Source organism: Giraffa tippelskirchi, chromosome 2 (genome assembly GCF_054371585.1).
Source record: "Giraffa tippelskirchi isolate mGirTip1 chromosome 2, T2T-mGirTip1v1.2.pri, whole genome shotgun sequence".
In the NCBI taxonomy this organism is placed as follows: domain Eukaryota; kingdom Metazoa; phylum Chordata; class Mammalia; order Artiodactyla; family Giraffidae; genus Giraffa; species Giraffa tippelskirchi.
In genome coordinates, this window is record NC_137276.1 from 130,258,670 (window position 1) to 130,276,803 (window position 18,134).

The window sequence follows — 18,134 nt, forward strand, 5'->3', positions numbered from 1 at the left end:
TGTATAGGAAAAGAAACTTGAAAAGAGTGGATATACGTATATGTGTAACTGATTCACTTTGCTATACACCTGAAACTAAGACAACATTATAAAATTAACTACGCACATCTAGAGAACATCTGTCAAACAGAAGTAAAGTTCTGTGCTTCTAGAAATAGAGAATTATATTTAGATTTTTAGGTACCAAAATCAGAAAAAAGCAAATTCCTATTTATGCCTTTTGTGTTTATAAAGCTCTAAGAATTCTAAATTAACTGTCTTGTTTTACATTTGAGGAAAATAAGCCAGAGAAAAATTATGACTTTCTCATAGTTCAGAACATTATGGAATAGTCTCTCATATAATGCTGCTGCCTTGGGAGCACTTTGATGAAACAATTCATTCTCTAAGTACAACGGTAAATGCTGCTGAGCTGGGTTGTTTGCCTCTGTTTTAAACAGACTTTGTATACAGGGCATACTCTTATGAGAGAAAAACCATACCTGCATTCAAATATGAAATCTTTGGTTTTAAAATGACCATTTAAAAAATTTACTATCAATTCCTTACCAAAAATATGCAACCAAAATTTTTGTATGAAGCACATTGACAATTTAAAAAAAAAAAGTTCAAAACTGAACTCTCTATGTTGATTGGGCATAAATTTTAACACTTTACTATCTTTCACAAATATGCTTAAAATAAGTATTTTCAGAAAGACAGATAGTAGAGAACATACTCAGTCTTCAAATTGAACTTAAAGAGCTTGGATTGTCCCATAAATCTGGAATTGATTGAACCAATATATTAAGAAGACAAATCAGAAAGATGCAGTCAAATGCATCATTGAAAATGTTTTTTAAAGATTGAGAACTAGGTGTGTTGTGCATTATCACATTTATGACAGCACATTTGTGATTGCTCACCACTATGACTTACCCCAGTTTTATCACACAAGCGCAAAGTATGAAATGATCCAACAGCAAATAATTCTCCACCTGGAGCCCAGGCTACTGAGGTAATAGGATGCTCATGAGGTTGAGAACTGTAGAGAGGGCGGCCGTAACTATCCCATACCTACAAAAGCAAATTTAAAAAATCTTTTATAACAGTCACCACATTATTACAAACAAGTCTGCTTTCCAGTAAAATATCAAGGAAAGATTTAGAAGTCATCATTTTATAATATTAGCAATTACACATCTTTACTATCCACAAAGGTTGGGGGGGCAGGGGGGGAAGCTGTATTCCTGGAAACCTAAATATCTCAACGAAAAAGTTACAGTAACATTGTGATAATTTTGGATTTTACTAAGTCTTTAATTAATTCTAAAACTTACCCATTGTAATCCTTTTAAATTTAATAATAACATTTTGAGATATTCTGTTTTTTGCTGAAATTTTTTTGTTCAATAAGTGCTCTATCAACTTTCCCTGAAAGTATTTACTTGAACCAAAGTTTCTCTATTTACCATAAATCTTATTCTTCCTCACAAATTATTTTGGTCTGGAGCTGATTAACGTTTAATAAACCAGTATGGTTGACTTTTTAAACCTTAAATTGATTTAAATAGTCACTAAAACAAGGCATTGTATTTGTGTTACTACTCATTAAATCAAATTTTATAGGTCAATGAAATAGGCCACGGAGAAAGGCAACACTTCAAAATACCACCGAAAATTATAAAATAACAATTTGCTAAATTATTAGATTAAAAGATATAGCTAAAGTGAAGGACTTAAAGAATATTCTTATATGCTAAATACTTTTTACCAAAATTCGATTCTTTCAACCAGGTGATAAATTCAAACATTACATACCTTATATTTACAGTCTTCGCCAGCAGATAAAATCAAATCATTGACAGAGTTCCAATCTACTTTTAAAATAATACCATCATGAGCTTTCCACTAGGAGAAAAAAATAAGATACAAATTATAACTTCAAGGGCACTGAAAACTTTCTAAGACTTTTTTTTTTCAGCCTCTTTCTAGTGTTCTCTAGGCTTCTTTGAGAAAACTCCTATCTTCCTTTCAGAGCCATTATGCACAAGCTATTTGTTTGTTTCATTTCTGATTTAAACTAACGAAAAGCACCTTGCACTATAATATCCACTATATAACTTACATCCTTATAAGTCTCCTCAGTAGCCTGGACCCCAGATGGAAAATCACTTTCTGTTGAACTATTACAAGCTTGAAGTTTGTGTGATGATACTGGAATGAATATGAATATATGTTATATACTCCAAAACTTAGTTAAATCCAAGTTTTTCTCCCTTGCACAGCTGATCCTGTTACTGATACTGCTTTCATTTTTGTTTGCTAATTCTTTCCTTTTTTAAAAAAATCTTCTACTACATGGATATCCTCTTTATTGCTCTCTTTATTCTCCCCTGTTCATTCCCCTAAGATTCATTCTCTTTACCTTCATGTCCTTAGAATAGACACTAACTACTCTGAGAATCTTCTGCTGTATTTACTATATAACAAAAAGAGGCTTTCGACAGATATATGTATTCTATACATATACAGAATACATACATATTTGTGTATATATCTACATAAGTCACCCCAAAATTGGCAAATCTAGAAAGTAAATATGGATGTCTTCTCACTCTTAAATATAATTTATGTGCTCATTTAGCTGTTACCACACATGTAATTAAAAGCCATTAATCTTTGGCAAACCACTCCAGTACCCCTGCCTGGAAAATCCCATGGACAGAGGAGCCTGATAGGTGCTACAGTCCATGGGGTTGCAAAGAGTCGGACACGACTGAGCGACTTCACTTTCACTTTCAATCTTTCACTATATTTGAATAATATAACTGAAAAAGAATTTTTCTTGAAGATGATAAGGTATGTTTTTAATGTCTGAGTCAACTAAGTTTGCATCAAAGAGTGACTGATTTCAAGGCTTTTCATTCTATAGATCCTTCCCAATCTATTGTTCTTAATGTATATGGGGAAAAAAAAATACATCAAATTAGGGTCAAATAAGCAGCAGCAGCAAGCCCTAAGAATAAGCAATAATTCATAACTTGCTTTATTCAAAATACATAAAAATACTGTCAAAAACAAATGTTTTGAAAGCAATAATTTTCACAAGTTACTTTAAATTAAGCCACTGTCCTGAAATAAACTGCAAAGATAAAAATTTCAATATACAAACATAGATATAGATATAGAAAGATACACACATGCAAATATTCTCAAAGAGTTTTATTTTAAAGCTAAAAAAATAAAATTTTCATATTCAAATGTTAGGAACAAAATATGGTTTAAATTTTCCTTATAATTTAGGATATCACTTATACAGTACATATATTTACACATTATACATAATGCATACACAGTTTTCAATTATTTAAGGTATAAGGCATTTTGTGAAATTCCTTTGAACCATGAGCTCCTTGAAGGCAGAAACTATGTGGTTTCACTTTGAATATGTTATGGTAAAAGGCTTACACTCAACATAGTGCCTGAGAGAATATTAAGTATGCATCACATTCTCACTGATTGACTAAATAAACAGAAGTTTCTTTACCATGAAACCAAGTTCTGGGCCTCTAGAAGAGTCCCTAAAGCTCTTAAAGGAAATGAGGTGTACACTTTTGAACTGTATTCTATAAGCAAGAATTAAGTAAGCATTCTTTTTTGTGAACAATCTAAAGTTGAGTATATATTTATACCCAAGGAAAAACTGCTGGAGCTTTAGTTTTCCAAAAGGAATAGAAAATTTGCATTAAATTACAAATTCTATTTAACTCCTTTAACTCCTTCACTCTAGCTGAATTTTTCCCTCCACTATTTCCTGAGTCAAAGGTTTCCCTGAGCCACAAAACCAGAACTTTATCAATGGTGACATAAGCATCTTCCTGAGTTTAATTTATATATGCTTAATTACAGGTATCTAAACAAATCACGGGCTTCCCTGGTGGCTCAGATGGTAAAGAATCTGCCTGCAATTCGGAAGACCTGGGTTCAATCCCTGGGTTGGGAAGATCCCCTGGAGGAGGGCATGGCAACCCATTCCAGTATTCTTGCCTGGAGAATCCCCATGGACAGAGGTGCCTGGTGGATTACAGGCCATGGGGTTGCAAAGAGTTGGACACAACTGAGCGACTAAGCACAGCACAGCACAAACAAATCACATATTTATAAATTAAAAGATTGATTGGGCCTGCTTTTGCTATATGATTTCAAAGAACATTTTCAGGGTATAAGTGGTATGGAAGGACTTTGACTAAAGGCAGGAAGAACCAGTCCTCTTCCCTAGCTTCTTCCCCTTCTGTTGTTTCACAGTTCTTAGCAGAGTGTTCCGCATGCAGCAAAAATGTAAATACACGATGACTGTATGGAATATGTATAGCATAATTCTACACAGAAGTGACTAATATGGAACCTCAAAGTCATTTCTATATCCTTACTCTCCAAATTCTCTATATACTAAACTGTTAAATACGAAGCTTCTTGGGAATTCCCTGGTGGCCCAGTAGTTAGGACTCTGAGCTTCCACTGCCAGGAACCCAGGTTCAATCCCTGGTCCAGGAACTAAGATCCTGGAAGCCACACAGCATGGCAAAAAACAGACAAAAAACCCTGATGCTTCTTCTTAAAACACTTTCATCCCTTCTGTAGCCAGTGAATCTCCAGCACCAAATCCCTGACCTATTAACTGGCCTCTTTGGCTCTAATTTATTAGCGGCTGAATAAAAGTTACAGATGACATAATAACACCATAACATCAATAATAACAACTGCCCTTTATTGTGTACACTCAATATTTTTATTATATGCACTGTCCTATGTACTTTGTAATTCAACTCATTTAATCCTCACAACAATCCTATCAATTAATATTAGGATCACATCTAAGAGATGAGAAAGCTTAGGCTCTGAAATATTTTATAATTTGCCTAAAGTTACATATAAGTAATGAACATTTGAACCCAGGTGACTAACTCTAAAATCTATATTTCTATTACTTACACTATACTGTGTTACTATCAAAATATGAAGAAAATGATTCTGCCTCTTCACATTGAGATCAAACATCAAAATCTCAGAGATAGGCTTAAAGGTTTTCCATTAATTTGTCCTACCCTGACCTGTCTTAACTGCCACTATTGTTCTGCTTCCCTGTAATTGGTAAAATTATATATACCCAATTTGTTCTAAGCATTACTTTGACTCCCCTCAACCCACTTTAAATAAGTACTAAAAGAATTCTAGGGTCTTAGAGAAAGTTCAAGGGTACTAAACAGACAATGGGTAGGAGGGGGAGGAAGACACTAGAGATGATAAAAAACAGTCTAAACAAGTTCTTAAAGTTTTATGATTTAGTCCCATTCTGTCTCAAATCTACACATGTGAGGCTGACTGTGATAAATTTGAATTTTGTGCCAAATCATGTGAAAATATTTATGATTTACTGGTATAACGAGAGTTGGAATAAGAAGGAAGTGAACCTTGTTGGAAATATTACCAGGTATTCCCTGTTCTATAGTAAAGGCTGATAAAACCACACACTTAAAAGCCTCGACTATAACAAGACCACCCAGAAGAAAGGGATTCCTAAGAAAATGACCTCTTACTGAGCAGTCTGGCATATCCTAATAACAATTTACAAATGCCTGAGAAGTACCTGTACAATTTTAGCATTTGGTTGAAGCGGTTTAATGATTAGCTGCTTGCCTGCTGTGTAAAGAACCTTTTCTGAATCAGGGCCCCATGCTACTGAATACACTGGTGTTCCTGTAAAAAGAAAAAAAAATGGTAAACTTTAATTATCATGCTTTATAAAACGGAGATTGTTAGGAAAGTCAAAAAAACAATTTGGGGTATCATTTCATTTCCTTCTTATTCAATGGCCTATCCAAACTGGAGTACATAGCCTGATACTGAAACATAAAAGGCAAAGTAAATATGAGGTTAGGGAAAGTTTTGCTGTCTATCAAGTGTGGCTTTGGCCTGAAAGTTAGGCTAAAGCATTGCCAGGATAAAGTTGACTCCACTTCCATGGTAAAGGTGCAAGTTTGATTTACCCACCATACTACAAACAACATTAAATTTCATATTGTTTTCAATTTCCTAGGACAGGAATTTAGCGATTCCTAGGATAGGAATCTTAGAGATAAGATTTAGGTATCTTTTAATTCAATTACTTGGCAGATTACCTAATATCTTCTGGAAGACTATGCTTTGTTTGAGCCTATTTTTTAAAAAATGAATATCATATCAATTGAGAGCATTAAATTATCCATAGTCCACTGTCTGACCCAGTTACCTATTCACTAGAGTTTATTCATTAGGGAAGTGAATCAAGGTTATACAATTAATCTATAAAATATTAACCCATTTATATTTATAAAATCAAGCTTTTAAAAAATGTCTAGGATTCCTAAGTCAGGCTATTATAGTAGCTGACTTTAAGTGAATGAGTGAATAAATCTTCCAGGAATTTACATTTACAGTAAAATGAAATCTGAATCTAAGGATTTATGAGCAATCAGTAAGATGTGTTTATTGAAATGGAAAACTCAACTGATTGAATCAACAGGGAGCAATCCGCAATCAACAGGGAGTAAATTTCAATAAGATAAATGCTGTAATTGGGTTTCCCAGGTGGCACAGTGGTAAAGAATCCGCCTGCCAATGCCTAAGATGCAGGAGATGTGGGTTTGATCCCTGGGTCGGGAAGGTTCCCTGGAGAAGGAAATGGCAACCCACTCCAGTATTCTTGCCTAGGAAATCCCATGGACAGAGGAGCCAATAGTCCATGGGGTCACAAAAGACTTAGCAACTAAAACAACAACTCAGTGCTTTACAGGACTTTGTCGTTCAGTTGCTAAGTCATGTCTGACTCTTTGCAACTCCATGGACTATAGCACGCCAGGCTTCCCTGTCCATCACTATCTCTGGGAGTTTACTCAGATTCATGCCCATTGAGTCGGTAATGCCATCCAACCATCTCATTCTCTGTCATCCCCTTCTCCTCCTGCCTTCAATCTTTCTGAGCATCAGGGTCCTTTCCAATGAGTCAGCTCTTTGCATCAGGTGGCCAAAGTATTGGAGCTTCAGCATCAGCATCAGTCCTTCCAAAAAATACTCAAGGTTGATTTTCTTTAGGATTGACTGGTTTGATCTCCTTACTGTCCAAGGGACTCTCAAGAGTCTTCTCAAACACCACAGTTCAAAAGCATCAATTCTTTGGCACTCAGCTTTCTTTATAGCCCAACTCTCACATCCATACATGACTACTGGAAAAACCATAGCTTTGACTATATGGACCTTTGCCAGCAAAGTGTTGTCTCTGCTTTTTAATACCCTATCTAGGTTTGTCATAGCTTTCCTTCCAAGGAGTAAGCATCTTTTAATTTCATGGCTGCAGTCACTGTCTGCAGTGATTTTGGAGCCCAAGAAAATAAAATATGTCACTGTTTCCACTTTTTCCCCTTCTATTTGCCATGAAGTGATAGGAACCAGACTTAAGAGGACTTAGAAAATCTGGTTTAGAACTAGTCCAAAAAACTCCAGAAGCATTCCTTCCATGGTATAGGTTAGATATTATACTGGGTCTACATTTCCTGGTCAGTTGGTGACACCTAGGATTGTCTTGATTCAGAGGAACCTACAGATGGCCAATGAGATGGCTCACCTCAGAAGGTACTTCTTCTATTCTTAGTAACTACATTCTCTTGGAACATTATCTAGGAGTAGCCAGGAGCTGACCTGGGCTTCAAAGTAAATCTCCAAATGAACAGAGTTCAACTCTAATAAACTCCCCAGAATATGTAAATCAAAATTTCAGATATTCCAAATGTGATTCTTGGTGAGCACTGTAAGGAAATAAGAGAGTAAATCACAGGTTCCTTCTTTATTCCATTATTACAGTTGTAATTATTGTGCAAAAAAGTAAATTTATATATTTTAATTATCAATTATAAAAGCTTCATGAATACACTCAGTAAAATTACACTTTCCTCAGTGTATACAAAACTATGACAAACATCTACCCCCAAGGAAATAATTCAGTAAACACAACTCCCATTGAGTTATACAGGATGTGACTCTAGCCCTTTAGTTGTGGTAAAAGACATGGTTTGGGGTATAGGATGAAGAGCTAGGGACTCTCATGTCCTCTTTCACATTGAATCTGTGGCCCCATTAAGTCAGCTGTGTCACCATTTCCTTGTTTATAAACCTTATAAATCTTCAGAATACTTACCTCCCATGTTGGGATGTGGAGATTATTCATTTCCTGCTTATAAGATAATTTTTTAAACAATAATACTGTTAAAGAAACAGGTATAGTAACTTAAAGAATAAAACAAAATAAGCTTATAGAGGAAAATTTAACCAATTCCTTTGGTAAAATATGTGGTTTTTAACCACATTCCTCAATCCAAAAACAAATAAAGAATTTTTTATGATAAATAAGCAATCCTAAATAAGATCAATAGCTGCCTTATTAGTTACAGCTTCCTAATCAGCAATATTCAAAATGTGTATAACATCAAGAACTGAGAAAATGCGCCTTTATATTCATTCTTTACATTTAGAATAAAATGCTAAGTGTGAAACTCCTATATACATGAATGTCTTTATTGCTATACAACTTTGATTTAGGTGGTTCTGGAGAAGATTATTGAATGTGGATGAATTAGCTTCATAATGAAAACAATGATTTCTATTACAAAAAAAAATCCATCTCACTAGCATTTGAAACAAATCTCTAATATTTTTTAAATGTTTTTTTAAAAACATTTATTAAAGCTACACTTCCCTTTGAAAAGTCAGTATGGAAATAATAATATAGCCTTCAGGTTAAAAAACTTTATAACAAAAAATTTAGCAAATCATGTAATGTGACGTTATTAATTTCATCTTTAACAAAAATGGACAAAGAACATAAATAGTTTTGTAATAATTGATTTCTTGCTTTTTATACTGGGAATTTTTATTTATGCTCCATTTCAGTTAAGACACTCAAAAAGACCTTGTTTTTCTGACTTTGTACACTAAGATCATGTGATCTTTTTGACATTTTTTAAGAAACCACATGCACCTGGGGTTGTGTTAAATGTCAGACCCTTATCTCTCTGTAAAACAAATTATCTAAATTCTTTCAACCTGTTGAAGGCATTTTAAACCACAGAAGAGGAGACAAAAATGTATTTCAATTGTTTTAAGGAAGTACATGGTCAAATACACCATGTTTTTCACATTCATACTAAAGGTATCCCCTAAAATGTTGTTTTTGCATGTTTTTAAGAATGCTTTTGAAACAAACTCTTCACTATTACCATGAAACATTAGCTACCTTTGTGTTGAATGCAGTATAGGTCTACACCGAGTGAACATAAGAAGGTAGAGAAGAGTTTGGCACTATATAAGCACTATCTATTAGTAACCACTACTACTACTTTGTAATGAAATAAGCAACCATTTGTTATTGTGTTGCTCATGGGAGTAGGCACTTTATCCTTTAAAACCCAGTTAAAATATGCTGCAATATTTGCTAGGGAGCTTTTCAATTTTTTTGGTGGTCAAATCATTAAGAATTCAAAAACAAAGAATTATTTCCCGTTCATTTTATTTGTAGAGACATGTACTAACAAATAAGTAATATCAAGCGGAATTTATTCCTCAAAAAAAAAAAAAAAACTTTTTGGCTGTGTATGTCACCAGGTCAGTACAGAGGAAAAAAGCTAAAATGAAGGCATGTGTTTCTTTACTTTCTATCCTCAGTCACCTCTCCCTTGGGGATCTCAACTTCCTCCATAGCTTCACCTTTCACCTTTCTGTAACAGACTCTCACATTAATATTTCAGCCTTTATTTCTGAGTTCTAACAAATTTCCATCTACCCCAAAGACATGCCAAAACTTCGAACTCTACATATTTGTATATTATCCCTCCCCTTGTATTCCCTCATTCATTCTTCCTCTGAATTCTTCACCTCTTACAGGGTGATCCATTCCTCTCAGCCACTGAGAACTATGCACTTTTTTCAACCACTCTCATCATCACCTCTGTTCAAGCCTCACTGCACACCAGCAGAGAACACCTCAGTAACCACCATACCAGTCACCCCAATGTAACCTCTACCTCCTCTAATTGATCCTACATCCTACTGCTAAGGTAATCTTCCTAAAGAGTTTCCAGATGGTACAGTCGTAAAGAATCCACCTGTCAAGCAGGAGATGCAGGTTCAGTCTTTGGGTCAGGAAGATCCCCTGGAGAACGAAATGCAACCCACTTGAGTATTCTTGCCTGGGAAATTCCATGGACAGAGGAGACTTGCAGGCTACAGTCCATGTGGTTGCCAAGAGTCAGACATGACTTAGTGACTAAAACAACAACAAAATCTACCTAAAGAGACAAGCTTTGTCTCTTACTCTCCTGCTCATCGTTTAAAGATCTATATATGGTTATAGAACAAACTCCAACCAGACTTCCCTGGTGGTCCAGTGGCTAGGATTCCCTGCTCCCAATGCAGGAGGCCCTTGAGTTCAATTCCTGGTCAAGGAACTAGATCCCACATTCTCCAACTAAGACCACAGTCAAATAAATAAAAATAAATATTTAAAAAGGATAAACTCCAACCCCCTTCATTTAATGTCTGAGGCTATGTGTCTTGGTCCCTCTGGCAGTAGCATCCCTAACACAGCCTACTCTCTGGCCCAAGGGGTCTGCTCCATTCACCTGACTCCCAGGCCTTATGCTGGTCTGCCTCTGTGCCTCTGATCATCTAACTTCCTCCAGAGCTCCACTGCATTGCCAACAAGCCTATTTCTCTACCTAATTTCTTTATCCTTCAAAGTCTCGTTAAAAGATGCTGCAGTATTTACCAGAGAAGGTATTCTGATACCTTCTCTCCCATCAAAGCATTCATCTCTGCCTTCCTGTCTTCCCACAGTGCCTTAAGGCAACCAGCACACTCTGCCTTGTGTTACAGTATTTATATTTACTTTACTAAATTCATTATAGGTAGCTTCCATGTTTTGTCATCTCTTTAATCCATTTGAATACAGTAAGGGAAATGTCCTTAAAGGTTTACAGTATTTCTCTCTTCCAATTTTAACTTATAATTAAAATATACAATGTAACACAAGATAAGGCTTCATTATAATTATCCTTGGCCTACATATTACTTTCCTCTAATAAGGAAAAATAACTCGTGATAGGCACCAGTAAGAATCATTTTTAAACATAGTCAAATTCCAACCCTATCCCACTAAAAAACAGAATTAATGCTTCTTCTGCATTGGAGGAGAAGGGGATGACTATGACTTTTTCTATCTTTATGTCTGTCTCCAATTATCAAGAAATGAATTCAGGAATTTTTCTATTCATCAAGGAATAAGTACAATTAACATAAACATGTAGTAAAAAATCATAAAGTGTTTTCAATATTGTTTACATAATTCCAAATCTTAGAGAAATTCAGGCTTATGTTATTTCATTTTTGTGTCAAAATTTAGTTTTTCTCCTCAAAGGGGCTCAGAGTTCCCCACCTCCACCTGCCTTAGTCATTTTACTTGAGACTTTAGCATTTAGCTCTCAGTAGATTAGATTCATAACTATCCTCAAAACTTGTAGCCTATAGTAAATCAAACAATCCTTATAAATAACTAGGGACTTTTCCTTCAGGGTTAATGTCATTACAACTTAACTTCTCCAATGATTTTTCCCAGAAATAAAACAGGAAAACTCTATGCTTATTAGGAAAGTGTGGGTGGCAACAATGACCAAAAATTCATAAATTAAAATCATAGTTCTATAGTGAATTTATAATTTTTAACCTAGAAAAAGATACTAGTTATTAAGCTGAAATACTAATAGGTTAACTAAAATAAAATCTACCTAATTTAATTTTGCTCATTAATTTCATAATTGCAGAAGGCACTGGCAACCCACTCCAGTACTCTTGCCTGGAGAATCCCATGGACAGAGGAGCCTGGTGGGCTGCAGTCCACGGGGTCACTAAGAGTCAGACACGACTGAGCAACTTCACTTTCACTTTTCACTTTCATGCATTGGAGAAGGAAATGGCAACCCACTCCAGTGTTCCTGCCTGGAGAATCCCAGGGACGGGGGAGCCTGGTGGGCTGCTGTCTATGGGGTTGCATAGAGTCGGACACGACTGACGCAACTTAGCAGCAGCAGTAGCAGCAATCTCATAATTAACATAAACCTTGAGTAAGAAGAATAACAAGATTCAAATAGGATAAAAATGATCAGCAATTTAACAGCATTTGATGTTAAGGAAATTGGAGCCATTTGGAGTGCTGGTATAAAATACCATTACGTGATTCAATGAATACATAATAAAATTACCTATCCTATATGACATAATATGTAATTTAGCTTTTAAGAAAATCCTATTTATCCATTTATCTGGAAGGAATGAACAAAAAAAGTACCATCCATCCCTCTCCAAAATAAATACCATACACAAAAACTAACTCAAAATAGATCATAGACCTAAATGTAGTAGGCACTAAAACTATAAAACTCTTACAAGAAAATACAGATATAAGTCTCTGTGATTTTGGATTTGGCAATAGTTTCTTAGATACAACACCAAAACAGAAACAATCAAAGAAAAAAAATAGATAAACTGAATTTCATCAAAACTTTTGTGCTTAAGAGAGACCAGCCAGTGGCCATAATACTGAGTCCACACGCCCTAGAGCCTGTGCTCCACAAAAAGAGAAGCCACCAAAATGAGAAGCCCACATACTGCACAACTAGAGAAAGCCTGCACGAAGCAACGAAGTGCCCATGTGTTGCAACAAAGACCCAGCACAGCCAAAAATAAAATAAATATTAAAAAAAAACTTTTGTGCTTCAAAAGATATCATCAAGAAAATGAAAAGGAAACCCACAGAATGGGGAAATCATATATCCAAGTTGCAAATCATATATCCAATGGTCTATTAACCAGAATACATAAAGAACTCTTACAACTTGGTAATAAAAAGACAACCCAATTTAAAAATGTGCAAAGAATTTTAATAGATATTTCTCCAAACCAGATCTACAAACAGCCATAAAATACATGAAAAGAGGCTCAACATCATTAGTCATAAGAGAAATGCAAACCAAAACTACAATGAGATACTACTTTACAGTCACTAGGATGATTATAATAAAAATATGTAACAAGTGTTGAGGATTTGGAGAAACTGGAACCTTCATATATTTCTAGCGGGAATGTAAAATGGTATGTTTACTTTGAAAAAAAAAAAAACTTGAAGACTTAATTTACTGATATGAAACTATATCCAATGCAGTTCACAATTCAAGTGAAAACAAGTAAGGAGCATATTATAGTAGATGCAGTATGCCTCTGGGAATATTTGCTGGGTGGCCGGAAGACAGGGGTAATATGAAAGACAAGGGTAGTATTTAAGAGATAACTTTATACCCTTTTTTACACTTCAAATTCTGAACTATGTCAATTAGTATCTATTAAAAATTTATACTTTAAAAAAATGTAAGCACTCCCTGCAAGGCATATCAGTTCAGTTCAGTTCAGTCGCTCAGTCGTGTCCGACTCTTTGCGACCCCATGAATTGCAGCACGCCAGGCCTCTCTGTCCATCACCAACTCCCGGAGTCTACCCAAACCCATGTTCATCGAGTCGGTGACGCCATCCAACCGTCTCATCCTCTGTCGTCCCCTTCTCCTCCCGCCCCCAATCCTACCCAGCATTAGGGTCTTTTCCAATGAGTCAACCCTTCGCATGAGGTGGCCAAAGTATTGGAGTTTCAGCTTCAACATCAGACCTTCCGATGAACACCCAGGATTGATCTCTTTTAGGATGGATTGATTGGATCTCCTTGCAGTCCAAGGGACTCTCAAGAGTCTTCTCCAACACCACAGCTCAAAAGCATCAATTCTGCGGCGCTCAGCTTTCTTCACCGTCCAACTCTCACATCCATACCTGACCACTGGAAAAACCATAGCCTTGACTAGATGAACTTTTGTTGGCAAAGTAATGTCTCTGCTTTTAAATATGCTATCTAGGTTGGCCATAACCTTCCTTCCAAGGAGTAAGCATCTTTTAATTTCATGGCTGCAATCACCATCAGCAGTGATTCTGGAGCCCCAAAAAATAAAGTCTGACACTGTTTCCACTGTTTCCCCATCTATTTCCCATGGAGTGATGGGACCAGATGCCATGATCTTAGTTTTCTGAACGTTGAGCTTTAAGCCAACTTTTTCACTCTCCTCCTTCACCTTCATCAAGAGGCTCTTTAGTTCTTCTTCACTCTCTGCCATAAGGGTGGTGTCATCCGCATATCTGAGGTTATTGATATTTCTCCCAGCAATCTTGATTCCAGCTTGTGTTTCTTCCAGCCCAGCGTTTCTCATGATGTACTCTGCATATAAGTTAAATAAGCGGGGTGACAATATACAGCCTTGACATACTCCTTTTCCTATTTGGAACCAGTCTGTTGTTCCATGTCCAGTTCTAACTGTTGCTTCCTGACCTGCATACAGGTTTCTCAAGAGACAGGTCAGATGGTCTGGTATTCCCATCTCTTTCAGAATTTTCCACAGTTTATTGTGGTCCACACAGTCAAAGGCTTTGGCATAGTCAATAAAGCAGAAATAGATGTTTTTCTGGAACTCTCTTGCTTTTTCGATGATCCAGCGGATATTGGCAATTTGATCTCTGGTTCCTCTGCCTTTTCTAAAACCAGCTTGAACATCTGGAAGTTCATGGTTCACGTATTGCTGAAGCCTGGCTTGGAGAATTTTGAGCATTACTTTACTAGCATGTGAGATGAGTGCAATTGTGCGGTAGTTTGAGCATTCTTTGGCATTGCCTTTCTTTGGGATTGGAACATACTAACAGTCAAAATTTTATGATCACTATTATTAAAAATTGGGAGTAGGAAATGGCAACCCACCCCAGTATTATTGCCTGGAAAAGACCAGGGACAGAGGAGCCTGGCTGGCTGTAGTCTGTGGGATCGCAGAGAGTCAGACAGAGCTGAGCACAAACACACATTACTGAAAACAGGAGTTGCAAACTCATATCTCTTCAGAGGTTTATGTTGTGTTCTACCATGTAATATAAATGAGTAAAGTATTATATGCGGAGTGTAAGAAAACTAAGAGAAGTTTAAAATCCAACTAAAAATGGCGCAGCCACTACTGAACTCCAGCTGATTGTATTTATTCTGGAAAGCAGACTTAACGTTGCCAGTTTTTCCAATTTTTCAAGATACCAAAGAGATCCATATAAGAATGTAAAATATCCTAATCTTCAATGCTGGGCCTGGACCATGCTAGTGGGCTAGACTCAGGACACAGGCCATCTGTGACCTTTGATGAATGAAAAGTCCTTAATTCATGAATATATTGGGCTTCCAAACTTCCTCTGGAAGTTTGGGAATTCTAAATGCATTTTCTGTGTAAGAGTGAAATAAGCAGCAATCTGTTTTCCAGACCCATTATACAGATAAATGACAGCACTGAACCAAAAGTGCCATGTCTTCTACCCTCTATCATTAACAATGTTTATGTTAAGCAACTTAGTCAAAGTTTCAACTTTAGACTTTGAAAAGTCCAAAATGGTAGATTCCAGGGGTAACCAAAGGGAAGGAGATGACTGGGAAGAATTTAAAGAAAGAAAAGGAGCCTTAGGGTGACAACTGGTGAAGAATCTCGGGCAAAAATTCAGATTATTGCAATGGGTAATAAGATAAGCTTTCAAAATTTCTCTGAAGATCTGCATCTTCTCTAGACAACATATTTAGTACAAAAGAAAAGAAAGGAAAAAAGGGTATGTATCAATAGCAGCTACAGCTGAAAAGAACTGCAGCCTCAGCTCCAAGGGGGTGATAATGATCTCTAAAAGAATTCTGTAGTTGCTTGTAAGTCAGACATCATAAGGTAAGAATGCCAAATAATTAGCACTAACAAAAATTATAAAGACAAAAGTAAATGTCTATTCTTATTAGCTTAAAATAAAATTTATTTTCTAAAGGTATACTTTATTACTAAAGAAACAATAAATTGACATTTTTTTCCTAACTGAAATTTACTCATGAATGTTTCTATGAACTCTGAATTTTCTACTCATGGATAAATATTTTATTTGGAGATCATCTGTACCAAAGACTTAACCTCAGGAGATAATCACTACGTATCACTTATGGTTACTTCTGCTAACATTTGGTTAATGTGTAGCTAAAGAAATATAACTATTTTAACACTATCCTAAGAGTGAACATAATTTAAAAAATGAAATCTGCAAATTTTTGGAAGTCAGTTGTTGGAGATGCTTCACAATATGACTTTATCATATAATTCTGAAGAACAGTCAGCAAGCTTTTTGGCAATCTATCTCTCAAGCAGATATGTGCTCAAGACAACATTAATCTGACTTCTGGATTGATTTTATAGGCACTTCTTCCCAATGAGTATGGAAAACTAAGCTGCTGTTCTAAGAAGTTTTATCTTATCAAGTTTTGGATCATGAAAGTGTCTGTTCCCCTTCATTAGTACTGAAATCAAATGTGTAACATAATTCAGAAAGGGTGCTATTATTAAGTCATTAGAATTATTAAGTATGGAGATTGAATGTATTCTATTATTATTAGACACCCCATGCTATTTCAGATAGATTATGCACATAATGCTTCAGAGTTATATTAAAAAGAATCACTAGCCTATAACTCTATTTTTATAGATTCACTAACAAAGAAAATGTCCTTGAGTATTTCTTACATTTCTGGGCTCAAATAAAAGTCACCATTGCCCATCAGGAAACATGAAAGTAAGAGGAAAAAGTTTAAATAGAAGTAAGAGCTTTCAGGTTTTGAACTTGACCAAAATCAATCTGAGGAACTACATTAGGCTGTTTTTATAGGAAAATGTTAAGACACTTTTAATACATACCTTGATGTGCTAAAGTCGATCTTAGCATTCCAGTCTTTGACCATATTTTTATTTGTCCATCTTCTCCAACTATAAAAAGAAAATAATAATTGACATTTTTACCTATAGGAAATATATGTAAACATTACATTTACATATAAAAATCAGCTCTATCTACACTAATGCACATTTAAACTTCAGACACAAGTTTCTCTAATTATATGTCACTGCTTCACAACTAAAAAATTTACCTGAAATTACTTTGAAACAATTTTATCAAAGTAGCCTAACTTTCATGACAATAATTGTTTTTCCTTTAATCTTAGATCTGTAAGTATATTATTCAAATAATGTTCTCATTTTCACTGACATCTCCATCCAAGAAGCACTCTAAGAAAACTGTTTTCAGTGTGATAAGAAGAGTTACAGCCAAATTCCAGGGAGTTGGGGACTGAATGGAGTGAAGTAACAGACTACTCTTTTGAACAGTTTGCCTGAAAGGGAAAGAAAGAAAGAGGAAATCGTAGCTAGAGATATTTATTAAAGGAAGGATTTTTATTTCTTTTTCCTCAATTTTCAAGATAAATAGCATCTAAACACTTTTTTTTTTGCTAAGTCGCTTCAGTCGTGTCCGACTCTGCGCGACCCCACAGACAGAAGCCCACCAGGCTCCCCCGTCCCTGGGATTCTCCAGGCAAGAATACTGGAGTGGGTTGCCATTTCCTTCTCCAATGCATGAAAGTGAAAAGTAAAAGTGAAGTCGCTCAGTCGTGTCCGACTCGTAGCGACCCCATGGACTGCAGCCTACCAGGCTCTTCCGTCCATGGGATTCTCCAGGCAAGAGTACTGGAGTGGGGTGCCATTGCCTTCTCCACTAAACACATTTACATGCTGGGAAAAAGGAAAAAAAAAAAAAAACCACTGGAAAAGGAGAAGCTGAAAAAACGGCAAGACACGAGACAACTCACTGATAAAAGTCCTACAAAAGGCCCAGGGGACAGGTGTCATGGTTTTCAAATATAACTACAAATTCTCTGTTATTCTCTCTTTTAAGAAGTTAAGCTTAATTTCTCTCTCCTTCAGTTTGGGCTATACTTAGTGACTTGCTTCTAATAAAATATGGTGGAAATGATGGAGTATGACATGCAAGGGTGGGTCATAAAATACACTGTGGCTTCCATCCTTCTCTCTTGGATCATTCACCCGGGGAGAATCTCCAGCGGTCATGCTGTAAGAACACTCAAGTAG

At 35.9% G+C, this 18,134-nt stretch overlaps 1 protein-coding gene across 7 annotated transcripts in view; it reads right to left on the bottom strand.

The window, feature by feature from the left end:
• Window positions 1-18,134, bottom strand: part of IFT80 (intraflagellar transport 80) — a 121,565-nt gene that overhangs the window by 76,383 nt on the left and 27,048 nt on the right. For all 7 annotated transcript variants that reach the window (XM_081570713.1, XM_081570709.1, XM_081570714.1 and 4 more), the window contains 4 exons: window positions 16,908-16,976; window positions 5,630-5,739; window positions 1,801-1,890; window positions 919-1,056 (listed from right to left, as the gene is read on the bottom strand). In XM_081570713.1, the coding sequence (XP_081426839.1) occupies window positions 919-1,056; window positions 1,801-1,890; window positions 5,630-5,739; window positions 16,908-16,976 (407 nt within the window). The remainder of the gene's footprint in view (window positions 1-918; window positions 1,057-1,800; window positions 1,891-5,629; window positions 5,740-16,907; window positions 16,977-18,134) is intronic.